This window comes from Kwoniella dendrophila, chromosome 2 (genome assembly GCF_036810415.1).
Source record: "Kwoniella dendrophila CBS 6074 chromosome 2, complete sequence".
NCBI lineage: Eukaryota > Fungi > Basidiomycota > Tremellomycetes > Tremellales > Cryptococcaceae > Kwoniella > Kwoniella dendrophila.
In genome coordinates, this window is record NC_089477.1 from 2074255 (window position 1) to 2099249 (window position 24995).

Here is a 24995-nt window from a genome sequence, read left to right on the forward strand (position 1 = left end):
CCTGTATAAAGTCACGTGAGCACCCCGGGTGAGAGTATTCGGAGTCTCCACAGATAAGCAGATTACGTCACTTTACTTGATCACCGAAATCCAGTTTAGCATGCGCAGAGTCAGTAAGGAGTTGGCCTCAGCTGCTATAAATAATCTTTCGATAGAACTGTCCACAGATAATAATAGTCTTTTGCTTGTTATATATATATATGTCAAATGAAACATCGCTAGAATAATAGAATACATTAGAAGCCTTCATCTCCAATAATCTCAAACTTCATTGAACAGAAATCAAAGATTCATTGAACGAATTACACGTAATCATGTCAAACGCAGGAACAACAACAATCTTACCTGAAGAATTCGGTAAACCATTAGAAGAATCATTAGATCATTTAGTTGGAAATTCAAATAAGATATCTACTGAAGGTAGTAAAGATGTACTTGCACGTAAGTTGATGGAAAACATCTGCTCAACAGAAAGCGTTACCTTGATTAAAGCTGAGAATGTGTTCTTTATTCGTATCTCACAGCGAGTGAACAGAGATCAGAATCCGATGCAGTACATTCACATGGTGAAAAATCAAAAAGTTGGATAAAGAGATTCTTCCCTTCCGAAGAAACTGTCGATAAAGTTAGTATATTCATGGTAGAATCCTTTTACCTATGTATACCTGGCTAATAATCTGCATCGCTTCAACTAGCTATTCAATATGGAACATATGGGTACGTCTTTTTCGAAGCGACATACAATAGACCACTAAGATAGAAAATGGATGTCGAACTGATTTTCTAATCTTCTCATGATAGGAAACTACGTTATTGATCGTGTCACAGGAAAGAAGATTTTCGAATCTATGCCTATATGTGGGTAGAGCAACTTCGGTTTTTTTTCTTGGGCGAGCTGGAAAAGTGCATTGTTGACCAGCCACAATTTCATAGATGTTAGAGTAGGAATGCATCTTCTCTTCGTTTCTGGTGTAAGTACGATAAATTCTTTCTTGGCTCAATAGTCATCAAGCTGAAAACACGAGCTTGTATGTAGTGTAGCTACATGTCGTACTCGTCAGTGGAGAAGCTATTGGAGAATCAATCTATAAAACGTAAGTTTTGACCAAGCAAATGAGTGGAATATAAAACGAAGAAAAAGCGTCACTAATTGATCATCGTACTTTAGAGGGAAAAATTTATGATGAAACTGGTCCAGAAGTGAAAGAGCATATTGAACAATTTATCAAAACATATGAATTACCTCTGGATGAATTGTTGGTAAAAGATCTAGACCAATACCCTGTGAGTATTGCCGTCAACTCATATTTTTATAACTGACGGCAGATACTAATTTTCGTCCGCTTGGTAATATACCCACAGACTTTTAACTCATTCTTTTCACGTAGATTAGTGCCCACAGCTAGACCTATCACATCACCTAATGACCCTAGTATAGTGGTCAGTCCTGCTGATTGTCGAATGACATTATTCAATACTGTTGATCAGGCTAAACAACTTTGGTGAGTATGATCTATTGTTCCCATACTTTGACCAGGCAGTTTGAGGCGCGGCGCGATTCGATTCGCCTCACCAAAGTGCTGTAATGGAATATTCTGCTAAAACTGACTTTTTTTCTTTTGTGGGATAGGATTAAAGGCAAACAATTCACGTTAGCTAGTCTATTCACTGGAGACGATGAAACCGAAACTAGATTTGCTGAGGTTCAAAACGATTCTTCAGCAGCTGTCTCAGTAGCTAGATTAGCACCACAAGATTATCATAGATTCCATTCGCCTGTAGAAGGTGTTATTGGAGATATCAAGGATATTCATGGTGAGTTCAATCGTGATCATACAATGACAAATTGTAGCTGATAATCAATGTCTTTATAAGGTGAACTTTACAGTAAGTCTCGATTATCTAGCTCTAAGCCTAATGGAATGCTAACAAGTAGCGTTCAGCTGTAAATCCACAAGCGATCAATGAAGGTAAGTCAGCTTTGAAAAGTTCTCCTCGATATAAGCTGACATTCCCCGTAGATCTCAATGTGTTCACATTGAACAAGCGATCTGTAATGCTTATCCACGCCAATTTCGGTCCTGGACGAGAAAGTGTTCCTATCGTTTTCGTGGCTGTTGGAGGTAAGCTATTTGCATCTGAACTTTGACATGGCGTCCCTTTGATGTATTCTACAATCACTGATGCTTATTGTATGCTCATAGCCATGCTTGTCGGATCAATCGGATGGTCCAAGAAACCAGGCGACAAAGTAGCCAAAGGTGAAGAATTAGGTTGGTTCCAGTATGGTGGAAGTACAACTATCACTGTTTTCCCTTCTGCATCTGGTGTCAAATTTGATGAAGATTTAGTGAAGAACTCGGAACATCAGTTGGAAACTTTAGTCAGAGTTGGTATGGAGATTGGGAAAGTAAGCGCATAGATAGTATATTGTGCACGTATGTAAATACTTCGTTGGACCGATGTAAATAACGGATACTTTCGTTGAATAGAAATGCTGAATAGAGATAAGATGCAGTAGGTGATATTGGTAAATACAACATGAAATATACATGAATAAATAAAGAAGTCTATAATTGTAAAAGTCGTTAACTTGTGATCGCTGCTCCATCAAAAGAAAAAGAGTTTAAAGCTTACCTAAATGGGCAAGCAGAAAATCGAGATTGACGATGGTGATTTATGCCTTTCCTTTACCTTTACCTGAATCTTTACCAGCACCACTATATTTATATTACACGATCAGCCTTCGTTTCCCATTATTTCCAATGGAAATATTGGATAGCTAAGCTAGACTCACGCTTCTAAATCACCTGAATTCCTCATTATAGTTAATTTACCTGCTGAAGCTGCATTAACCATTTGTTTTTCTATATTGTTATTAATTTTACTCGATAATTGCTAATTGAAAGTAAGAGGATTGAGTCAGTTTTAATTATGATATACAATTTCAGCCGACCCAAACTGTTCTAGCTGCCGCAAATAATGTACTTTAGGTATATCATTCAAAAGCTACACTATCATTGTTGTCTCCATTCTGTAGAGAATGGATACGCCTTATGAATAATGCTAATTCAACTTTGTTGTCTAATGGTGAACCTCTCTCACGCATGCCATACCATGCACTTTCCGATCTCCCCTATAAACATCCAACTGAAAGCTTTAATCTCAAGCTCAATACTCACTTTTGTCTGTACTCTCTCAGCAATTCTATGTTTATCTTTTGGTGCAATATCTCTTCTACCAGGTCTAGTTTTACCTGCCTTTTTCCTAGCTGATCCTGCTGATTGCCCCTTTGTTTTTATATTTCTTGAACCACCTTGAGCCATTGTCGTATTGTCGAGATGATGTATCTTCTTTTGATGTATGATAACTTATTGTTGATTTGATGTTTGGTAAGGAAAGGTACACTCATGATCTCCACTCGTCGAAATATCAAAATATTTTGCCTCTTGACCAGGTTTTAAGTGGTTCAAATATAATCGTGAAGGATTGTAACGGTGATCGCCGAAAATCGTTGGGAGTTATAAAATATTTGATTCCGGTATGGAGTCTCCACCGTTAGATGCCACGTAATTGTTACTACCAGACTGTACTGGTTAAAAGAACAATGGAATATCTCATTCTTGAAGAGTACATATATATACCTCGTATAGCTTGTCTTCCTTCTATCCTCCTGTCGAATCAGCTTGTCAAAAGAGAGCTGGGACCGTGATATATCAAAATGACAAATTCCATAATCGCTTCGGTCGATGGTGTGATCACATATTTAGCTAAATTGGTGGATAATCCCAATATCAATTATAAAGAATTAGTTGTACTTTCAACTTGGGTACAAACTGCTTTTGAAGTTTATATATTGTGAGTATCAAGTGTAAAGCCTAAAGAATATGATAGCGTGTTTTTCTTGTATTCACATATGTGAATATGGTAAATTAATTTTTCTCATTATTGTGAATATCTTTCAACTTTCAATAGACGTCGTCAATTACCATGTTATGAAAGACCATTACCACCACCAGCATTAAAACAACATGTAACAAAAGAAACATTTTCAAAAGCTCAAATATATTCCAAAGATAAAACTAGATTTGCATTAATTAAATTAGTTTTTGATCAATTATTAGGTTGGGGATTAATTAAATTGGGTGCATATTCTGGTTTATGGAATTTTTCAGGTAAATTATTAAGTAACGTTGGTATTTCACCAAATAGAGTTGTAAGTTCTTCATTTTCAACTCATTGCTGATTACTGTATCTGTACCAAATTGGAATTGGATATATTCCATATAGTGGAAGCTAATGAAATTTATCCAAAATTTTTAGATAACACACTCATTAACATGGATGACAATTTTAACCTTAACATCATCTTTACCTGGATTACCTTGGTCATATTATCAAACATTTGTATTAGAACAAAAACATGGTTTCAATAAATCAACTGTAAAACTTTGGATAACAGATACATTAAAATCATATGCTTTAGGTGCTGTAATTGGCTTACCTGTCTTAGCTGGTTTCCTCAAAATCATCGGATGGGCAGGCAAATCTTTCGTTCCTTGGTTAATGGTTTTCTTGTAAGTCGAATCGAATCTTTTCCCCACATCATCTTTCGACTTTATAACCAACTTCATGGGCAGAGACTTAAGTATAACAAGCTAATTGGAAAAACTGCCCTTGTCATATAGACTCGGTATTCAATTATCTTTACAAATTGTTTATCCTACTTTCAGTAAGTCAGCTAATTAATGGAATTTCTTGAAATGATAAACAGCTGATATTGTCTCGTCGTAGTTCAACCACTCTTCAACAAGCTCGAACCTCTGCCACAAGGTGAACTTCGAACCAAAGTTGAAGAACTAGCTGGCCAATTAGGTTTCCCACTTAAGCATCTTTACGTTATTGATGGAAGTAAACGATCTTCCCATTCAAATGCGTAAGTCCTCGCTCTAAAGTACCTACCGAAGGATAGAGCTGATTCCTATGTTTAGTTATTTCTATGGTCTTCCATGGTCAAAACATATCGTTATCTACGATACCTTGATTAAAGATAGTTCTGTTGATGAAGTTGTTGCTGTTCTCGGTAAGTCTGACTATCCTCTTTGGTAGTCATGCACACAAACTAACATAGCCTAAATAGGTCACGAACTTGGTCATTGGCACATGGGTGAGCCTGAACGCTAGTCTCATTGCGTAAAGCAGTGAAAAAGCTAATCCATATCATGTTTCCAGCTCATCCTACCAAACTCCTCCTTGTCACTCAGTTACACCTTCTCTTAACCCTCACCATCTTCTCGATTTTCATCAACAATAAATCACTATACTCTTCTTTCGGCTTTGACCCATCATTAGCTGTCACTGCACCTCAACCCATTTGTATCGGATTCATGTTATTCCAACTTGTTCTGGAACCCACTGACGCTTTCGTTAAATTCTTGTTGAATGCTGAAACTCGAAGAATGGAATATCAAGCTGGTAAGTTATCGAGATGCTTCCAATGACTCCAACTCTACGTAATCGATTGAGCTGATTGTATTTCAACCATGATAGATGAATTCGCTGCTCAACTTGATAAGAAAGAAGATTTAGCTTCGGCACTAATCAAATTACATATTACCAATTTATCTTCACCACATAACGATTGGCTCTATTCAATGTATCATCATTCACATCCTACATTACCTGAACGATTGAACGCTTTAGAAAATTATAAAGGTGAAAAGACATTGAAATTGAATGGTAAACCTGAACCTGAACGTCAAACAAAGAAGGATTTATAGATGCTGGGAATACGATGTTCGGATAAAGAGGTCAAGTATGAAGCGGACACGGCCGAAATACGTCCAGACGTAGGCAGGGGATGAGAGAAACAGTAGATGGGATATAACCGTATATTGCAGTTAGTAGTATCATGCATGAAATGATAGACCGCATACATGGTAATCACATATACAATCTGTGTCGTTATCGATATAGTTGATGGATGCATTCAAGTCCTTATATGGTCAAATGTATTCAAAAACTACTGGATGCAAATCTAGTTGATGAACATGAACGAGGGGTAATATCGTGATCCGATGTAACATTATTATGCGAGTGAATTAACCTTGTTCTAGCGCGTCACTTGGCAGATAAACCCATAACTGAGATTCATATACATACATTTATATCTCTCCTTTCATCTCAACAACATACTATAATATACAGTATAATCATTACTCAGTGATATATACCATATTTCCGATCTTTTATATACCCTTGATAACTATCTTTCTCATGGTACCATAATACGAATTCAAGCAGAATGACAACGTATAACCCATTACATCTGCTACCATTACCACCACAATCGATAGATCCAAAACCAATACCAACATCGATATGTATTGATTCATTCTCAGATAATATATGGATTGGTACATCATCTGGAACGATAACAGCATTATGTTCACCTATAAATTTAACTAGAAATGTTCAATTTCCTGCACATGGATCTAGACCAATTGGTAGTAATGGACAACCGTCTATATATCCTGGAATAGGTATGGGTATGGGAATGGGAATGGGGGGAATGGGAATAAATATGAGTGTAAGGGAAATTAGAGTTACAGATAGAGATATATGGAGTTTAAGTGAAGGTGGTATGGGAGGTAGAAATAGAGGTGGTAAATCAAAATGGTCAATAAATGATTTAACGAGATCATTAAGAACAATGACACCGAATCCAACCAATTCACATGAAATTTTATCAGGTGGTACATCAAATCAATTTATTTTGACTAATATTTCAAAAGGTGAAATTATACGTAAATTTGATCATCATCAATCATCATCATCATCATCAACGATATCTCATGAAACTTCAACAACTGTTAAATTATCACCTTCATTATCAAATAGATTAATTTTATCAGCCTCAATGTCAGGTCAAATAAATTTATTAGATCCAAGAACACCAAATTTCAAAAGTTCTCCCTCAATTATTCCAGTTCAAGCTCATACTGGAGGTCTCAATGGAGCTGATCAACAAGGTAATTTAGTATGTACTTGGGGATGGACTCATATGTGAGTGAAAATAAGTCATCATTTAGAATCTCATAAATTAGCTTTAGAGTGATGAAGCTAGACGTTTGCTCTGTCTGTATATCTGTCTGAATTTCCGCTGACATTAGGACAATTACTCATATATCAGGCAAGGACACCCATTGCCTGATCCATTAGTCAAATTATACGATATAAGGACACTTAGGCCATTACCACCAATATCATTTCCTGCTGGACCAGCATTTGCATTATTACATCCAACCGATTCATCAAAATTATTAATATCTTCACAACAAGGTATGTTACAGTCAGTTGATATGTCTACTGCAGGGACATCATCAAATTTTCAACAATTAGACATAAATTCATATATAACTTGCATGTCATTATCACCCAGAGGGGATTATTTAGCTTTCGGTGATGCAGATGGTCATTTACATTTATGGACAAATCATCAAATTCAAGGTGAATCAGTAAATTTAGATGAAAATGGTCAATTGATTTTACCAACTTTCAATGGTTATGATGGTATTAAACCTGAATGGCCTGATCAAGCTGATCCTCCACCGCCTATAGTTTGGGAAGATACGACGTAAGTATTTTTAAGACAATTACCATGTGATATTTCTTTTTGAATGGATCATACGAGCTAATTCGGTAATTCGCATTTCGTAGACCTTTAAATTTAATTGGAATGCCATATTATACTGAAGAATTATTATCTAATTTCCCAACTGAATTATATGCTACTGATTATTCACCATTTTTCAACCCACCTTCAACTATACCTACATCAGTATTAAATTCAATGAAAATGGTTGATTTTGTCGGATATGCAACTACACCAAAAGAATTAAAAGGTAAAAGATATATAATGGATTCAAATCCAGGTTCAAGTGATAAATACCTTTCTTCAATATCATCTAATATCAATAATAAACAAAATGGTTATAGCATTAACAACAATAATAATAATAGCAATAGAACAATAAATGGTAGAAGAGAAAGTGAACCTAGATTTAGAAGTGAAAAAGATAAAAAATCAAAATCATCGAAAAAATCAAAAAGAAATGGATCCATTTCTGCTTCGTCCCCAGATGACCAAGATAATGATTTCGCAATTGATGATAATAATGAACATGATCAACAAGGTCAAGGTGGTATACCAAAATATTATAGGAAAGTGGAAATTAAATATTCTAGGTTTGGTATTGAAGATTTCGATTTTGAGTGAGTAGAGTGTTTTAGCTTCTACCTTGACCTCTCTTATTCTCCTTTACGTAATTGATATCATTACTACATTTATGATGATTTGACAAAGAGAATCGACGATATACTGGAATAAATCTGACTAACATGATTACATTCTCCAGATACTACAATCGAACGAATTATTCAGGTTTAGAAACTGATATTTTAAATTCTTACACAAACGCTCTTTTACAAGCTATTCACTATATAACGCCTCTAAGGGCAATTGCGACTGCCCATATATGTGTAGATTGTAAGAAAGAACATTGTTTATTATGTGAAGCAGGTTTCCTATTTAGGATGTTAGAAGATGCTAAAGGAAGAAACTGTCAAGCTAGTAATTTCTCTAGAGCATTTAGTGCAACTCCTCAAGGTAAGTCCCCTTTCATCCATTATATGTATACGGGAAATCGAAATCGGATGCTGATGTTCGTGACACCTTTTATAGCTTCTGCATTAGGTTTAATGGATGACAACGAAAAATCAACAGCCCCTTATGGATCATTAATCCAAAATTTCAATCGATGGTTATTATCTACTTTTAGTAATGAATCAGTCGTTGAAGGTGAAACTTTCAACGTTCAACCTAAGAACATATCAAATCTATCATTGAAGAAAAAAGATAAAAGTGTTCCATCAGCTATAGATCAAGTTTTAGGTGTTGATATAAAAACAACAAATACTTGTAGAAGCTGTGGTTTCGTTTCAGAACGAGACACTACTTTACATGCTGTTGATCTCATATATCCAAAGAAGGTGCGTACTTTGGACGAAAGATTGTCTTACTGATCATACATTGATTGTCAATGATCATAGACGACTGCTCAACTGTCATTCAGTGAAGTCTTGAAAACATCAATATTCAGAGAAAACACAACAAAAGCAGTATGTAGTAATTGTAAATCGTTCACACCTTTAGATTCAAAAAGGACTCTATCCTCTTCATCATCAACATTGTCATCAACAACATCTTCCACAACAAAAAATAAATCAGATCTATTACCTGCTGTATTAAGTGTAAATGCAATGATGACTTCACCTGAATTATTTGAAATTTGGAAAACAAACGATAATACCAGAAATAATAAAATTAAAAATGGTGATGAACGAAAATTCTTAGAACCTTTAGTAAAATTCAATTTAGGAGTAGAAAATGATAATATTGAACAAGTTGAATATGAGATCAAAAGTTTAGTTGTTCAAATTCAAGAAAATGAACATTTACCTGCTCATCTAGTTTCTTTCGTCAAAGGTGAGTTTGTGAAAGTGTATCAACACCCCACCTTCTACTAGACGAGACATGAACAATCAAGGTAGAAATCTTACTGATCGTGGTCATAAAATTGACCTTTGTAGTAGTACCTAACGATAAAACTAATTCGAATCAATCAAATTGGATCATGTTTAACGATTTCTTAGTTAGGTCAATATCTGAAGAAGAAGTTTTCAGTTTCCCAGATAAATGGAAAGTACCAGCTGTGATACTTCTTCAAAGGACAGATTCCGAAAGTTTATTAGATTTAACTGGCCTACCAAAAGAAGTCGATAAGACTGTACTACTGAAAGATGTTTCTATTGCTTGGTGAGATTTCTCTCCGCTTCTCGACATAGCTATTCGTCCTTGCTATAATTCATAACCACTTGTGCTTTGAGCCGAGCAACATACTTATTACTTGCATCATATAGGAACCGAAGAAATGCCTTGATCAAACATAAAGTTTTGGATACAAGTGAATTACCTAAACCTGGAACTTTGGTTGCTATTGATGCTGAATTCGTCGCACTACAACAGGTAAAGCCATTTCCTTTCGTCTTCATGATATTGTACAGTGTTGCTTACGAATCCTTCACGTTCTTCTGATTTTTAGGAAGAAATGGAATTCCGTTCAGATGGTACCAAGAATATACTGAGGCCCTCACATATGTCATTAGCTAGAGTTTCCGTCTTGAGAGGTGAAGGTGAAAAAGAAGGTGTACCATTCATTGATGATTATATACATACGAGTGAAGCTGTCGTGGATTATCTGACTGAGTTCTCAGGTATAAAAGGTACGTGGATTTACAATGTATCCTGAATTAAAGGAAGTAGTACTAAGATACTTGTCTTTTTCTATTACTAGCTGGAGATCTGGATCCAAACAATTCTCCACACACTCTAGTACCCCTCAAGGTAGCTTATAAGAAATTGAGGTTGCGTGAGTGGTATACTTTAGGTTTATTGGTTGACTTGGTTGATGTGCTGATCTGCTTAATGTTCTATTACAGTGGTCGATCTAGGATGTATTTTTATAGGTCATGGGTTAGCTAAAGATTTCAGAACTATAAGTGAGTGGCAGTAGTACAAGGCTGATCCAATCTAACGCGCTAATGGTTATTCTGTTCTCTTCTTAGATATCTTTATACCGTCTGAACAAGTAATGGATACAGTAAATATATATACGATACCTGGTAGATCAAGAAAGTTATCATTAAGATTTTTAGCATGGTATTTATTGAAAAAAGATATTCAAACGAATTCACATGATTCAATTGAAGATTCAAAATATGCTTTATTATTATTCAGATTATGGTATAATCAATATTCTAAAGATGATGAACAAGATAATTTTGAATTTTTAATGGATCAAATTTTCAATGAAGGTCATAAACTTGGATTTAAACCTCCTTCTTCGACTTCAACCATAAATAATATGCATAATGATAATAAATCATCAAATACCAATATATCAAATTCAACATCAAACAATCCTTTTCCACCATTAATACAATCCAATCAACCTCAATCCCAAACCCAAGCTCAATTACAATCACAATTTCAACCTCATACTAAACAACAAAAGTCAAGAAAAGGTTCAAGTAAAAATAACAATAATAACAATAATAACAACAACAACAACAACAACAATAATAATAATCAGAATCAGAATCAGAATCAGAATAATCAATCAAATAACTGGAACACTGAAAATAGTGTTGATGGAAATACTGCAGGTGAAGGTGCTGCAGCACGAGGAGGAGGTGGTGGAGGAGGAGGAGAAAGACGTTCAGGTGGTAATGGTAGAAATAGAGGTAAATCCTCTAGACAATGGTAAAATCATCCATATTGAAGGTGATGGAGACATTTAATTCTTTTTCCATTGATTGGATATAACCCAACTTTGTTTCTTGTCTTTCGCATCACACTGATAAGGATCAAATTGCTTGTAAGTTTATATATCAGCTTGTATATCATCTAGTACCTTATTGTATGCATCTAGTAAAGCTATATCATTAGGCGGGCAATGGTAGTTTACTAAGTTGTGAAAGCGGACTTTGGTAAAAAACATGAATCTGCCACACTTTATAAAAATTGCAGTGATCTACTGCTTCTGAATACTTTTCATCCTTTCGTAACTACCCACCCAAATACAGAAACATCCTTTTCTCAACTCTTCAAGGTATACTCCCTCCTTTGTTTGGTTTGTAAATCATGACAACCTTGCCAAGACATATCAGCTGATATACCGTATCCACATACGTACAAAATAACCCCATCCCGCTGTTGAAGAGACTTTTGCTCGTCCCAATTAGAGCTTCCCCATAACATACATTCTTTGTACCTCGCTGCGCAATTGGACATCAAGTAATCTTATTGGTATAGTGAAAGCCTGTAATGTTTAGACCTAACCCTTCAACGCCACCTACGCACAACCATTTATTATTATATTATACGCGTTGTTATGAATGCTCAAATACAAGGAGTAACGAGAAGGGGGTAACAAGGGGTTAGACCGGTATCACAAATGCGCAGTCGAGTTTGACTGCGGAATACAAGGACATTTCCCTGAAATCAGATTACAACCCTGTGCCTGTGATATGTAATTTTCACTTTTCATTTCCTAATGATCATTACAATATTTCCCCGTTTTATCGGTCACTGCCTATAATAACCATTACAAATCTTGTAATACGCTCGGTTAAAATCCCAATCATTCAATTGAAAATAAGTTTTTTCCCTTTGGACATATGTTTTTATCGTTTGCAAGTTGGGGAGGAGTCTTTGTATTTGCTGCTGTCTGCATATTGTACTCGAGTAGAACTTGGAATGGAATTTAACATGAATATGTAAATTGGGATGATGAACAAGTCTTCTTTAGATCGATAACATAGCATAAAAACATACCCCGCTTCGCTTGTAAAAGTCATCGTTTAGAGTTATTCTTAGACATCTAATTCCTAAATCGGTACAAACCATCAAAAGGAGAAGATTGGGAATTTTCAAAGGGGTGTTTTAGGAAAACTCGAAACCTTCTAAATCACTCGTGCGCACTATACAACGGGGGCTTTTTTTTGCTATTCCTTCAAAGCTGTGATCGTTTAGAAAAGAAAGACATCTCATCAAACTTTACCGTCCCAAGGAAAAACCTCAATTGAAACGGCAAACAAATCAGAATAGAATAGAAATTATGCAATAACGAAATCAAGGTGGAAGTAGAATACAAAGTCTAGTATAGAAAGATTCCAATTATCTAAATTAAATTGGTTTCTTGAAATTATGGTCAATCACGTTCATTCACCATATTCAACATCATCAACAACGAATGATAACACAATATCAACATTAGATATCTCTTCAATCACAATAGACAGTAATAATAATAATAATAGTAATGAAAATAAAAGTAGAAGAAGGAATACATTAAAGGCTAATTTACCAGCTGGAATTACAATAATCCCGCCTTCACCTCTTAATTCTATTTCTAATAGATATACAAATTATTCAGTATCCCCTATAACCCCTAATCAACCCATTGCTAGTTCATCGTCACCATCGACAAGCAAATTCAGTCCCTCAGCTAAAAAATCTTTGGCTTCACCTCATCAAAGCTCGAGCCATAGCGCAGCCTATCAAGGGGTCAGTGACCGAGATTACTTTTCAATTCCACCATCTCCTTCACAACAAACACCAGTTGCTCATCAACAATCTGACTACTCTTCTTCTTCAACAACAACAACAACCACACATTTACAGAACTCACCATCTAGAAGCTCAAAAACTCTAAGACCAAATACGATAATACGTTCACAGTCACATTATATATCTCGAAATCCCCACAACATAGATAAAAACGGCAATATTCCTTCACACATTGATACAAGTATACGTCCTCATCCGCTAAAGCGGTTATCGATTGATGATACATCTCATTATCAAGATTCTTATTCAATCGCAACTGGATCTGACGCTCAGACGCCTACACAAGAATACGGTAGTGGACCAAGTCATAACGGTATAACACGTCGGCGACCTTCTTTATCAATCCCAAATAATTCAAATACCTATACGTCACCGAGGAGTAGACAATCAAGTTCATTGAGATCACCTACTTCAATACCATCTTCATCATCAACTTTAGGTTGGTTAACTGGAAATAAATTAACATTACCTCCAATTAACAGCAAATATTCTAAATCAGACGACGAAAGAGAAGACGGACAGGACGAAGAAGAAGAACAGGAATTAAAGGAACAAAGAATTCTAAAAAAGTGGGATTGGAGAATGTCAACTAATGGTATACCCAAATATGGTGAATCTTCAACATCAGCTTCAGGATCTTCAGGATCAGGATCAGGCTTAACAGTCAATACACCTTTTATAAGTATGACTCCACCTCCAACTAATGATATTCATTTCATGCCCCCACCCTTAACAGTAAATAATGGATTTAACATATCACCTCCCAGGACAACAATTTTACCTTCTCAAGCACCTTTAGCATCACCTTCAAATCTACAACCATTACCACAAGATCCATTCAACATCTTACCATTATCGCTACCTTCCTCACCTTTCGTATCTCCCACTCCATCAAGAGCACCGACACCTCATCAATCGCCCCATCCTTCTTTACAAGATTTAGCTTCTGAATATGCGGCTTCGGCAAATATACAGACTTCATCAAGTGGAAGCGGATCAAGTCCTAGGACGTCTATATCGACATCGAGTTCAAGATATGGTTGGGGAACTGGTAGATCAGATTCAAGATCATCAGAAGATGATGATCTTATGCCACCATTATCACCTATAACAACTTCTTCACATAGACCTGGAACAGGAATATCATTACCTAGATCAGGCTGGTGGCAGCGTTCTTTACTGTCCACCAGAGATAATGATATACCAGTTTCACCTAAAATAACTTCTTCAATTAACTCTGCTTCTCGAATAATTAGGTTCCCTATCTCAACTGTATCAGCCAATAAATTCGTTCCTACCGGTACAAGGAATTGGGGCTGGTTATTCGGGATGGTTCAAGATAAATTTGGATTATCCAATGATCAATCGACATCCTCTCCAACTACGAGAAAGAACGATATTGGTTCATCAAGGAAAAATAGTATATCAGCTAAGACTAGAAATAGAGAAAGAGAAAGATTGATGTCAGGACACGGCCGTGCACTCTCCCATAGTGGATTGGCGAGTAGAAGAAAAAGCACAAATCAAAAGGTTTTAGGTTCAAAATGGTTAGCTAGAGTAATGGTCTTTGTACCGACTGAGCCATGGAGTATTGTGAGTTTCGGTGATTTTCCGTTTGACCGATTCTGTGTTCAATGACTAACATGTTCCTACCTTTCTGTAGAGTTTATTCTTGATATTCTTCGCTGCTTTCGCTGTAACCTTGACCTTCACAATCAAACATATCTTGAATCCCGATAAAGAACCATTACCATGGAGACAATACTGCACATCGAATTATCCTACATTATATTCTTTACAAGATCCAACATTACCTTCACCTCATATCAATTCAAACGTCAATACCAACCCATCATTCCCATCTTCAGCCCATATTGAATCTGTACCCGTCAACTCTTTTGCTCCTTCTTCATCAAAACCTTTAAGTCTCATGCCTCTCACACCTCAACATCCAGCATGGCCATATCATCCACATGATAAACCACCTTTCAATCCTGAAATGTCAACTAAAGATCTAGATGGATCGTTAAATCCTGTTGGAGTTTTGATTGGTGTTTTCACCACTGATTCCGGTATTGAAAGGAGACATATGATTAGACAGAGTTATGCTTCTCATTGGAGATCAAGAAGAGATGGTACAGAAGGTGTAAGAATCAGATTTGTTATGGGTAGACCAAGGAAAAGGTTCGAAAAGGCTGTTCAACTTGAAATGGAAGGTATGTTTATCTCCATTTTTCGAATGTTTCCGAGAATATAGTGCATTTTGGTGGCCAATACTGATTTTTTCCATTCCTATACAGCATTCAATGATATTTTACTACTAGATATGGATGAAAATATGAACAGTGGTAAAACACATGCTTTCTTTTCTTGGGCAGCTGAAAACGCTACAGTACCTTCATGGGAATATCCTCAACTATCTACAGAATCACCTGAGAGCGAATCAATTCCAATCAATTCATCGCCAATATGGAAAGGTGAAAGAAAACCTGATTATGTTGTTAAAGCAGATGAAGATAGTTTTATTATGCTTGGTGAATTAGAAAAAAGATTAAGAGTTTCTCCTAGATCAAAAGCGTTTTGGGGTTGTAAGTGGTTCAGACTACTCCCTTCTTCATCATTTTTTATATTGTGCTAAATATACATGTTCATCAATAGATCTCGTAAAGAACACTTTTATGGCTGGGGAATGTTATGCTTTATCTTTTGATCTCGTTCAATATATTCATGCTTCACCCGCTTTACGAACTTTGACAAGAGGGAAAGAGGATAAATTGGTCGCTAAATGGATGAACATGCACCCTGAGAGAGAACAGATCGTTTGGGTAACTGAAAGATGCTGGATTTATGATCATCCTAAAGCTGGCACAGTGTGAGCGTCCAAGCAATCTTAATCTCGGATTTATTGTTCATTACACTCCGATCATAGTGCTGATATTCATTCAACATATGATAGTTACTCTCACGGCTTCTTATTCCCATCAACAGTGGCTGAAGTCAGACAAGACAACATTACAGGACTTTCACCTTCAGCATTAGCTCTTAGAGGAGGTGCTCAATCGGCTGATTCATATTCGAGTGTATCCAAATTTGGTGTAGCCTATAAACCAATTTCAACGGATATGACAGTGTCACAACAAGTTGAAGCTTTAATTGAAGGATCTAAATTATCTTTATTACGTGAGACATCCGACAATAATCAACCATCATCCTTATCATCTGAAGAAGATCAACAGCATCAACAAATATTTTCTAAACAATCTACAACTTCTGTGGAAGCAATAAAACAAAAGATAAATAAAGCATATAATGAAAGATTATCGAGAAAAGAAAAATTCTTAAATGATGAATTTGAATCAGGTGGTACAGTAGTCGTACATTACATCAAGAAAAATGAATGGTTTATTGAAACTATGATCGCTTTATTAGGTGGTAAATCGAATGAAGATGATCAAAATGTTTGGCATAGAGGTGTTGGAACTGGTTTAGGTCTATTAGAAAGACGTAAAGGTAGAATCGTACATAATAATTTTATCTCTACCAAATCTGAACAAGGTCTTCTTCAACAAGAACAAGATGGTCATACAGGTCAAGAAGGTGAAGGTGAAGGTGTAAAATTGAGAAAAGGTGAAGGGTTGTAAAAAATTACGAAAAATCATAAAAATCGGATCAAGAGATTCGATAAGTCAACACTAAAAGTAATATATCTATATAAATATATATATCTTATAATATTATAGTTGTTTGTATATTTCAATGAAACCATTAATTGCATGATATCAAATCACTTACTGGGTCGCTTGGCAGATAGCGAAGGGATAGAGAACGCAATCTATAATACTGATTGTTCAGATATTTTACACGCACACAAAGCTTACTCGTAATAACAATTTCTATTGAGGGATATAGAAGGATAAACTTGATATTGTGTGGGCTCATATTGTACGATTCTATGTCAAGTCCCCTTATTTCAAAAATGATATTGGGCTTTGCAAAAAAATATTCATGCTATACTACTCGTAATCGAAACGATCTCTATAGTTCGCCTCATCCTCCATTAATTCCATTTCTTCCTCTACTTCGGTTGATATCGATCTACACGATTGACCATTACTGTTTTGATGGAAGTAGGGAATGACAGTATTTATTCGAGATATAAATGGGGATAGTCTTGATATATATCCATACCATAATCTGTATAAAAATCATGCCTTTGATAGACTTCCACATGATAATTTATATCATCTATTATATCATTTAATGCTTGGTATTCATTATTAATTGCCCAATCAACCCTTCTTTCTTCTTCTATTTTAGGTTTGAGTACCTCTTCATATTCAATGTCGAGAAACCAGTGTGTCATGTAGTAGTCGTATCGTTCATCTATGTCTCCTCCATATCTTTCGAAAGCAGCGTAATGGTAACTTTCTTCTTCTTTCTTTTCTTCAACCAAATACCTAAAAGCCCATTCTATTTCCTCCTGATTGATTGAAGAACTCTTGATTTTGTTCTCTGTATTTATGGCCCATTCAATTTGATCATCCTCTTCTACAAATCCCCAATCTTCTTCTTCATCATCTTCTGGAATATATTCATGATTCATCGATAAATCAATAGAGATTCTTAACTCCCTCCATTCATCGTCAATATTACCAATGTCGTTCATATTCGTTATATGACCTTCAAATTGTGCTTGTTCGTCTTCAAGAATTTGTATCGCCCAATCATTCCCTTTTGAACGTCCAATAATAGTCATATGTTCCAAATCTACTTCTCTTTTGATTGCCTTTCCGATTCCTTCTTCCTCGTACAGACTTGATTGTGTTTCTTCTGCTTCTTCCGTACGAAGCCCATAAGATAAAAGCAGATCATGATAAATTTGCCTCTCTCCATTAACCAACACTATATCTCCATCTCCAGGATCATTATCAGGTTCTGGTAAATCTTCCCAATGCACCGTATCATATGAAGGTTCAATAAAACCTCTTCCCCAGCCACCTATATCTTCTCTTTCCGACACATCCACTATATAATCATCAAGCATGATTTCATCGACGAGATTCTGTGCAGCCCATTCAATCTCTTCCTCCGACAGAGGCTCATGTTTTAAGGAATGTGCATATTTCGATTTTGGTATAGAAGCAAGATGAGGTAATGTCGCTTTGTGATTCCATTTTTCTTGATATGACTTAGAAAATATGTCCCTAGCATTTTTTTCTGTGAAAGCTAATTGGGAACTGTCTTCTCCGATATTTGCTGTTGGCAAAAAGCTAGTATTGTTTGACGAGTTCATATGATTTGGTTGACTCCCCAAGTGAGATCCACTTGTTCCTCCGCAGTTTGACGTGATAGACGTTTGGGCGTAACGGCTTCGAGGTCGGACCACTGGGTATCTTCGTGAATTAGTACATGAGGGACTGTTGATCTTGACAGGCTTATCCGTATTCATTGATCGAGGTATAACACATTGATCAGATTGATCCAGTTCAACGCCAAGGATAGAATTGGTTCTTGGTTTTGAACGTGATCTTTTGGTAACTTGCTCTCCAGAGCCTTCAACTGAGATACCTCCCTCGAAAAAGAGGTTGCGCCTTTTAGACATGCTTGATGGTGTGACTAGAGTAATAGTAATATCAGTAGATATACAACGTTGGGTAAAATCAGTATAAATAGATGTTTCAGTAGAAAGTTAGTTGGTAAGTACCCAGAGATTACGAGTAGTTATCAATCGTTTACTGAAATGTACAGGACAACAGGGCACGACTGAATTCTGGTGAGGATAGCGATGAGTAAGGAAAAAAGGTAACATTGGAAGATTAAAGATTGAGGAAAGTAACGGGGATTACTATCAAGCTTGAAGAGAAGAAGGAAAAGGAAAGAATATAGTGATTGGATCAAATACAGTCAACTTCCTCTTGATATTTAACATTTCACTCAAAAAGACGATCTGTGCGCGCGCGACGATGACTTTGTGTTCTTTTCTACTGTCTGTTTTAGAGTACTCGTGCATAAACCAAATCCGCCTTCCAATATGCATATCATAGCGGTGGATACGTGGAGGGAACATAGGTAACTCGATACTGCATTCGAGGATATTTGTACATATGGATAGTATATATAAACGAGGACCCCGAAAGTATGAAGGAAAGTACGATATATATGTCCAGTAACGAAGTATAGAAATACAGTACAGTGCATCACTTCTATATACGGGTTCCTCGATGGCGTATCTCTTACATTACCAGTTGTGGATCTTCCTCTTTATGGAATGACCAACCTACATGTACTCCATCATCTGCTTTGATTAAGAATCCATCATCTTCCTCACATCCATACCCATCATCGTTCTCTTGGAAACAATCATCCTCTTCAACTTCAAATCCTTCAAAGTCGACATCTTGGAGACAATCATCATCCTCCACTCCAAGGCCATCACTATCCATTACACCAAATCCATCGTCATCCATCACCCCAAAGCCATCATCGTCCATTACTCCGAACCCATGATCTCTTTCTTGGAAACAATCGTCATTCTCAATACCAAATCCATCCCATTCATCTTCACCTAAAAGGGAATCGTAAAATAACATTCTTTGATACTCCTCATCTTGCTTTTCATCATGTTGTTGCTCTTGCTCTTGTCCTTGATTTCTTCCCTGTAAATGAGTTAGGGTGTAGTTTGTAAGGATAGTTCTCTTCTCACTTGAATGATAATTCAGTACATTGTCTGATATTCCAAGTTGACTGACCTTTGATACCCTCTGCCCTTCAGGAGTATGATACGTGTAAGCCTCAGGTCTTCTCGAAGCACGAGGTTCTACTGCTTCTGACGAAGCAGTCATATGTTTATCATCAAGAGGACTAGATTTTAAGCAATTTTTCAAGATTGCTTGTCCAGATCTATGGTTGTAGGCTGAGAGCATAGCTTTTGCTAAAAGCGAGCTGGGGATTTTGCGGTTTGGATCCTGCCTTTGCATAGGGGATCGTATCATGTAAGGATGTCGAGGAGGAGGGGTGACAGATTTGTCGGTGAGAGGGTCAAAGGTTGTGATTCTCGATTCGTATGTAATGGACTGTCTCATTGTAGGTGAACTGTAATATCAGCTTATACTTCCATTTCGGACGTGTCCAAACATAGCAATTAGGACTGACTTTGTAAGCAGAGGGCTTTTCGAATATCTGTTTCTTTGCAATATACGATATCTTGCCTCTCCACATTTTGATCTTAGTTTTCATTTCATCAATAACCTCGTCCTTCTCCTTGAGCTGCTTCTTCTTGACTTCAATAGCCTGATCATAACTTTTTCTAATAGTTTCCACTGCTTCTGTATACGTTCTTCGTGTCTCAATAATCTCTCCTTGGTATTGGTTCTTTTCAACAACTGAGAGCTTATCTTTGATACGATTCAATTCTTCTTCTAGCTCTTTGATCCTTTCTGCATCTTCATGGCGCTGAACTACCTTTCTGGCTTCTTCTAGTTCTTGATTGGTTTGAGTAGCTTTACGTGACAGTCTTTCATAACATCGTTTCGCCTGTTGAAGATCTGTCAGTGAGGAAGAAGAAGAAATCCGATTCTTGTCTATTGGTGCTACATGTGAATTCCGATATCTCGTAGTCAAAGGCTTGTCGTATGTCGTAATACCAATTTTAAAAGTTGACTGATTTGGTGACTGGGCTTGGTCAATAGGCATGGTGGTTCTTTTTGCGCTAGAAGATACTGGACTATCACAAGGAAGGACCGAGGAGGAAGTTCGATACGGCGTACTTCGAGGTGGAATTGCTCTATTCATGATGTTTTCTGAGGAAGCTTGATGTTTACATGGATACTTGCTATCACCGTCCTTTGAAAGTACCGTTTGACGTGATTTCGAGAAAGGTTGGAGACTGATATTATCAGGCGCCGGATTTGGTGTCGGAATGCATGTGGAAGAATATTGAAGTGGTTTGGTGAGATTCCCGTTATCGATATTCCTACTCTTGGACGGAGCGTTTGCGATCGGACGAGGAAGTATATGTGGATATCCCCAATCAACCTTATATTTGAGGGACAACTCTTTCTTCGGTAAACTATCAGTTGCTTCTTGCGATGTAGGAGCTCTTCCAGCAGAGTCACTGGCGTACGGCGTTTGGTGAGATGGATTTGGCGGACAGCTTGCATATGGATGTCGTGGTTTATGAGGTTGAGCCGGCGATGATAAAGAATAATCGGGTTTTTCTTGCTTACGATATCGTTTGATATCGTTCGAATTTTCTCTCCCCCATTCTTCGGGAAAAGCTCGTTTGTACATTTTGTTAATCGGTTAGCTTTGTTAGAAGGCAAATTAGCATCTGATCATTCGATTAATTATCAGTCAGTACAGGTGGATTTACAGATCTATCAATAGCTTATTTGGATCAGACAGGAAGGAAGGGTATTGAATGTAAAGATCTTAGAACTTGTAGGTGATCAAGGAGGAAAACCGAGGAAAGAGGAAGAAAAGGAAGAAAAGGAAGAGAAGGAAGAGAAGGAAGAGAAGGACCGGTGTTCGGTGTAACAGTATATCAAGCAAAAGGTTGTAAAATCTCCAGTCATCCTAAATATGTCCGTGCGTTGAATGTTGGATAATATTGCCACTTCTGCACCAACCTGCTGTATGAACTCACATGGCTGTACTCGGCAGAAGCGATTCCAATTCATATTTTCATTTTTTTGATTATGATTTTTCCGATTCCATTATAGACGTGACTAGAACCCATCAAAAGAAGCTATTGAGACTCTCCAATATCTTTTACGGCACATCCTCCTGCATACCACTTATGGATTTGGGCATCATTCTTTTCAATTCTTAACCCAAGCTTTCCTGCACGAAAATGACAATTCCTACTAAATTCCTATTTACTTTAAGTGCAGAACCTCCCGTGTTTAGAGGATATATCTGAAAGCAGGATGATCATCACCCAATTCAACGATTTCTTTTCTTGACATTCCTTGTAATCCCCATTTAGCTTGATATTCTGGTGAATCATATTCTTGATCTTCATCTGGTCCAGGTGGAGGTCCATATTGTTCTTCTCTTCTTCGATTTTCTCTTGATACTCCAAGATATAAGATAACAGCCATGGTGAAATTTAATAAACAGAATGCTAATGCTGTACCATGTCCAGGTAAAAATCTGGGAGCATCTTTATTTCTATATGCCTGTGATGATACTATACCACCTGAATTACCAGCTGAAAATACTAATCCCATAGAAACTGCTTTTTTATCTAGGATACAAAAGTAACCAGGTTTATAAGCTTCTACTCTAGCTGAGAGAAAAGGGTTTATCCTGAGATTTCACTTACAATGGTTACCGAACGTATTACCTGTCCAAGCGATTGTTGTAGCAATCAGAGGTCCAACAGCGGAAGATGAAATGAATACGGCGAAATACAAAGCACCCTGTATATATATACAATGTGAGCAGGCTTATACGTGACATATGGTGTCAAGGTGATGACTTACAGGCTTATGAATAGGAATGGTGAGAAGCAAAAGGTAACCGATAGCGCCGACAAGTGACCTGCGAACAAAAACTGATCAGTATTACTTCAGCAAAAATATCTACAGTAAAACAGATGTCACTCACCATCCCATAAGGAAGAAACCTCTTCTTTGGTATTTATCACTTAACCAAGCAGTACCCATAGTGGTAATAAACATTAAGACATATGGTGGTGTACTGAGAAGCAATGATTGAGAGATAGTAAATTTACCCAAGTAGGCAATAATAGTAGGTGTGAAAAGGCTTAACATAGAATAGACGTGAGATCTTCTGTCTTGACTATAACTCCCGCTGACATGACTTACGATCCACTATAAAGGCATAAGTAGTCAGCAAGAGAATCCCTTGTTCAAGTTGTCAAAGATGACTTACCTGTAAAGGGGTTCGGCAGCTCCGATATACATTAACATGAGGCAGTAGGTCTATCGATACATCGCTCAGCAACGCTTTCGCTTTTACCCAATGCGGTTCCACTTACCTTCCAGTCAACCAAAGCCTTCTTTATAACTCTCCATGTGAATCCACCTTCAGAAGCGAGACCTTGTTCTTTTCGTAGTCTACTAAGAACCATTTCTCTTTCAACATCTGTAAGGAACTTGGCTGTATCGGGCCAGTCGTGAATCATCCAGAACGAGAGAACAGCCACAACAAAGGTGAGGAGACCTTCCATGATGAACTGAGTTGGAAGTACAACCGTTAGTTCGTCTAATCGCCATATATGGTTCGAAGATACATTAACGACCAAAGCCTGAGTAGACCTACTATCCATGCCCATCCTGCTTTACCACCTACGCCATCCATTTTACTCAGAGCATCTGCGTGTCAAATGAAAGAGTAATTCAGTATCTTTCGACAATGGTCATGAATGAATTTGACTCACATCCGAAGATACCACCGAAAGCACCAGCTAATACAGCGCCACCAAAGAAGAAAGCACATCTTCTGTTGATCTCATCTCGTTTATACCAGCCCGTGAGGTAGAAGTTGAGCCCAGGGAAAAGACCGGATTCAAACAATCCCAAGCAGAAACGAAGAGCCAAAAGTTGACCATAATTTGTAACCAAACCCACTGTATGGCTACGTGTCAGCTATGTTCTTCACAGAATGATATCCCGCTATACGACGATAATAGTTAACGTACTGGTTGTCTGGAAGATCGCCCAGCAGATCTATAGGGGTATATTATACATATTAGCCCATATATCTCGCCCAAAGTTGGTGGGACAGAAGTAAGCTCTACTGACCATAGTGAACGGAATCCATCTTGATGGCCTCAACTTTTTCAAAACCAAATTGGAGGGTACTTCGAATGCTACATAACTGACAAAGAAAACTAGCAAGATTTACCAAATTTGGTTAGATTCACGCATTTTCGAATTTATCTACAATTGGCTCCAACTTACTCATAGACGCATTGGAATATTGTAGAGACGTAAGATGAAGTTCTGTAGTCAATCCTGTATAGAAAATGTGATAATTAGCGAGAGTAACAGGATATGAATATACAAAAATCAACTTACCAACAAGTTTGGCAGCACCGACGTTTACTCTGTCGATGAAACTGAGCAAATAGAGCAATCTAGAGCGATATCAAGACAGTAAGACAGTGCGCCTAGGTCAGCAGGGAATACTATCATTGCGATAGGAAAAATACACCCACGTCATCCAAGGAATCAATTTCAAGTCTAGCTTTCTTAACAACTTCTTTTCAGCCAAAGCATATTCTTCAGGTGACATTCTAGCTATAGTTTCAGCTGCAGCTCTACTATGATCCGGCATCGTATCTGGCATTTTACCATTTTCGGGTGTTGATACATATCTTCCATTGTCAATTGATCCACTATTGTTTTCTATGGTTGATATACCTAAGTTCTTTTCACCATATTCAGGTGACAGTGCACCATTTTCAATATACTGTTTATTAGACATCTTGTTAAGTCGACCCAGGATACGATTTCACTGTCTAATATCTGATATCTTCTTTGTCTTCTTCCTATTGATCAAAATATACAATATTATGAGTGACAGGAGAATATGCCAATCACAAAGAGGGCAAAAAACAAAAGATGAGCTCAAAGGGGACAGGATGATTTGTGTGCGAGCTTTTGACTATATAACTATCGATATCGGTCTGATGGTCACATTGCTTTTGTTTTCCCAGTAGGAATATGTTCGGGCATGATTATAAAGCGCTTCCTTGGCATTTATTCTGTATTTA

At 37.0% G+C, this 24995-nt stretch overlaps 8 protein-coding genes across 8 annotated transcripts; 4 read left to right on the forward strand and 4 right to left on the reverse strand.

The window, feature by feature from the left end:
* Window positions 1-314: 314 nt before the first annotated feature.
* On the forward strand, window positions 315-2422 carry L201_002170 (phosphatidylserine decarboxylase; the record flags this gene model as incomplete). Its single annotated transcript, XM_066217948.1, has 12 exons — window positions 315-441; window positions 525-625; window positions 696-717; window positions 802-858; window positions 934-971; window positions 1037-1094; window positions 1169-1284; window positions 1363-1502; window positions 1631-1815; window positions 1944-1970; window positions 2022-2123; window positions 2205-2422. The coding sequence occupies 12 exons, from the start codon at window positions 315-317 to the stop codon at window positions 2420-2422; spliced, it is 1191 nt and encodes a 396-aa protein (XP_066074045.1).
* Window positions 2423-2677: 255 nt separating this feature from the next.
* Window positions 2678-3326, reverse strand: L201_002171 (uncharacterized protein; the record flags this gene model as incomplete). Its single annotated transcript, XM_066217949.1, has 3 exons — window positions 2678-2720; window positions 2798-2898; window positions 3183-3326. 3 exons carry the CDS (start codon window positions 3324-3326, stop codon window positions 2678-2680), a joined length of 288 nt encoding a protein of 95 aa, XP_066074046.1.
* Window positions 3327-3721: 395 nt separating this feature from the next.
* On the forward strand, window positions 3722-5780 carry L201_002172 (uncharacterized protein; the record flags this gene model as incomplete). Its single annotated transcript, XM_066217950.1, has 9 exons — window positions 3722-3858; window positions 3976-4216; window positions 4324-4577; window positions 4689-4732; window positions 4795-4936; window positions 4992-5083; window positions 5141-5167; window positions 5233-5475; window positions 5551-5780. 9 exons carry the CDS (start codon window positions 3722-3724, stop codon window positions 5778-5780), a joined length of 1410 nt encoding a protein of 469 aa, XP_066074047.1.
* A 524-nt stretch (window positions 5781-6304) lies between these two features.
* On the forward strand, window positions 6305-11387 carry L201_002173 (uncharacterized protein; the record flags this gene model as incomplete). Its single annotated transcript, XM_066217951.1, has 12 exons — window positions 6305-7065; window positions 7193-7636; window positions 7720-8274; window positions 8418-8668; window positions 8744-9051; window positions 9112-9547; window positions 9655-9877; window positions 9982-10087; window positions 10164-10344; window positions 10416-10490; window positions 10561-10620; window positions 10687-11387. 12 exons carry the CDS (start codon window positions 6305-6307, stop codon window positions 11385-11387), a joined length of 4101 nt encoding a protein of 1366 aa, XP_066074048.1.
* A 1442-nt stretch (window positions 11388-12829) lies between these two features.
* On the forward strand, window positions 12830-16893 carry L201_002174 (uncharacterized protein; the record flags this gene model as incomplete). Its single annotated transcript, XM_066217952.1, has 5 exons — window positions 12830-14845; window positions 14916-15468; window positions 15553-15840; window positions 15911-16124; window positions 16209-16893. 5 exons carry the CDS (start codon window positions 12830-12832, stop codon window positions 16891-16893), a joined length of 3756 nt encoding a protein of 1251 aa, XP_066074049.1.
* Window positions 16894-17396: 503 nt separating this feature from the next.
* Window positions 17397-18854, reverse strand: L201_002175 (uncharacterized protein; the record flags this gene model as incomplete). Its single annotated transcript, XM_066217953.1, has 1 exon — window positions 17397-18854. One exon carries the CDS (start codon window positions 18852-18854, stop codon window positions 17397-17399), a length of 1458 nt encoding a protein of 485 aa, XP_066074050.1.
* Window positions 18855-19485: 631 nt separating this feature from the next.
* Window positions 19486-21541, reverse strand: L201_002176 (uncharacterized protein; the record flags this gene model as incomplete). The annotated part of the gene is made up of 2 exons (XM_066217954.1): window positions 19486-20325; window positions 20405-21541. 2 exons carry the CDS (start codon window positions 21539-21541, stop codon window positions 19486-19488), a joined length of 1977 nt encoding a protein of 658 aa, XP_066074051.1.
* A 614-nt stretch (window positions 21542-22155) lies between these two features.
* On the reverse strand, window positions 22156-24706 carry L201_002177 (uncharacterized protein; the record flags this gene model as incomplete). Its single annotated transcript, XM_066217955.1, has 13 exons — window positions 22156-22499; window positions 22578-22674; window positions 22738-22795; window positions 22862-23020; window positions 23150-23199; window positions 23256-23453; window positions 23540-23592; window positions 23658-23846; window positions 23919-23946; window positions 24022-24110; window positions 24181-24234; window positions 24298-24356; window positions 24438-24706. The coding sequence occupies 13 exons, from the start codon at window positions 24704-24706 to the stop codon at window positions 22156-22158; spliced, it is 1647 nt and encodes a 548-aa protein (XP_066074052.1).
* Window positions 24707-24995: the final 289 nt, after the last annotated feature.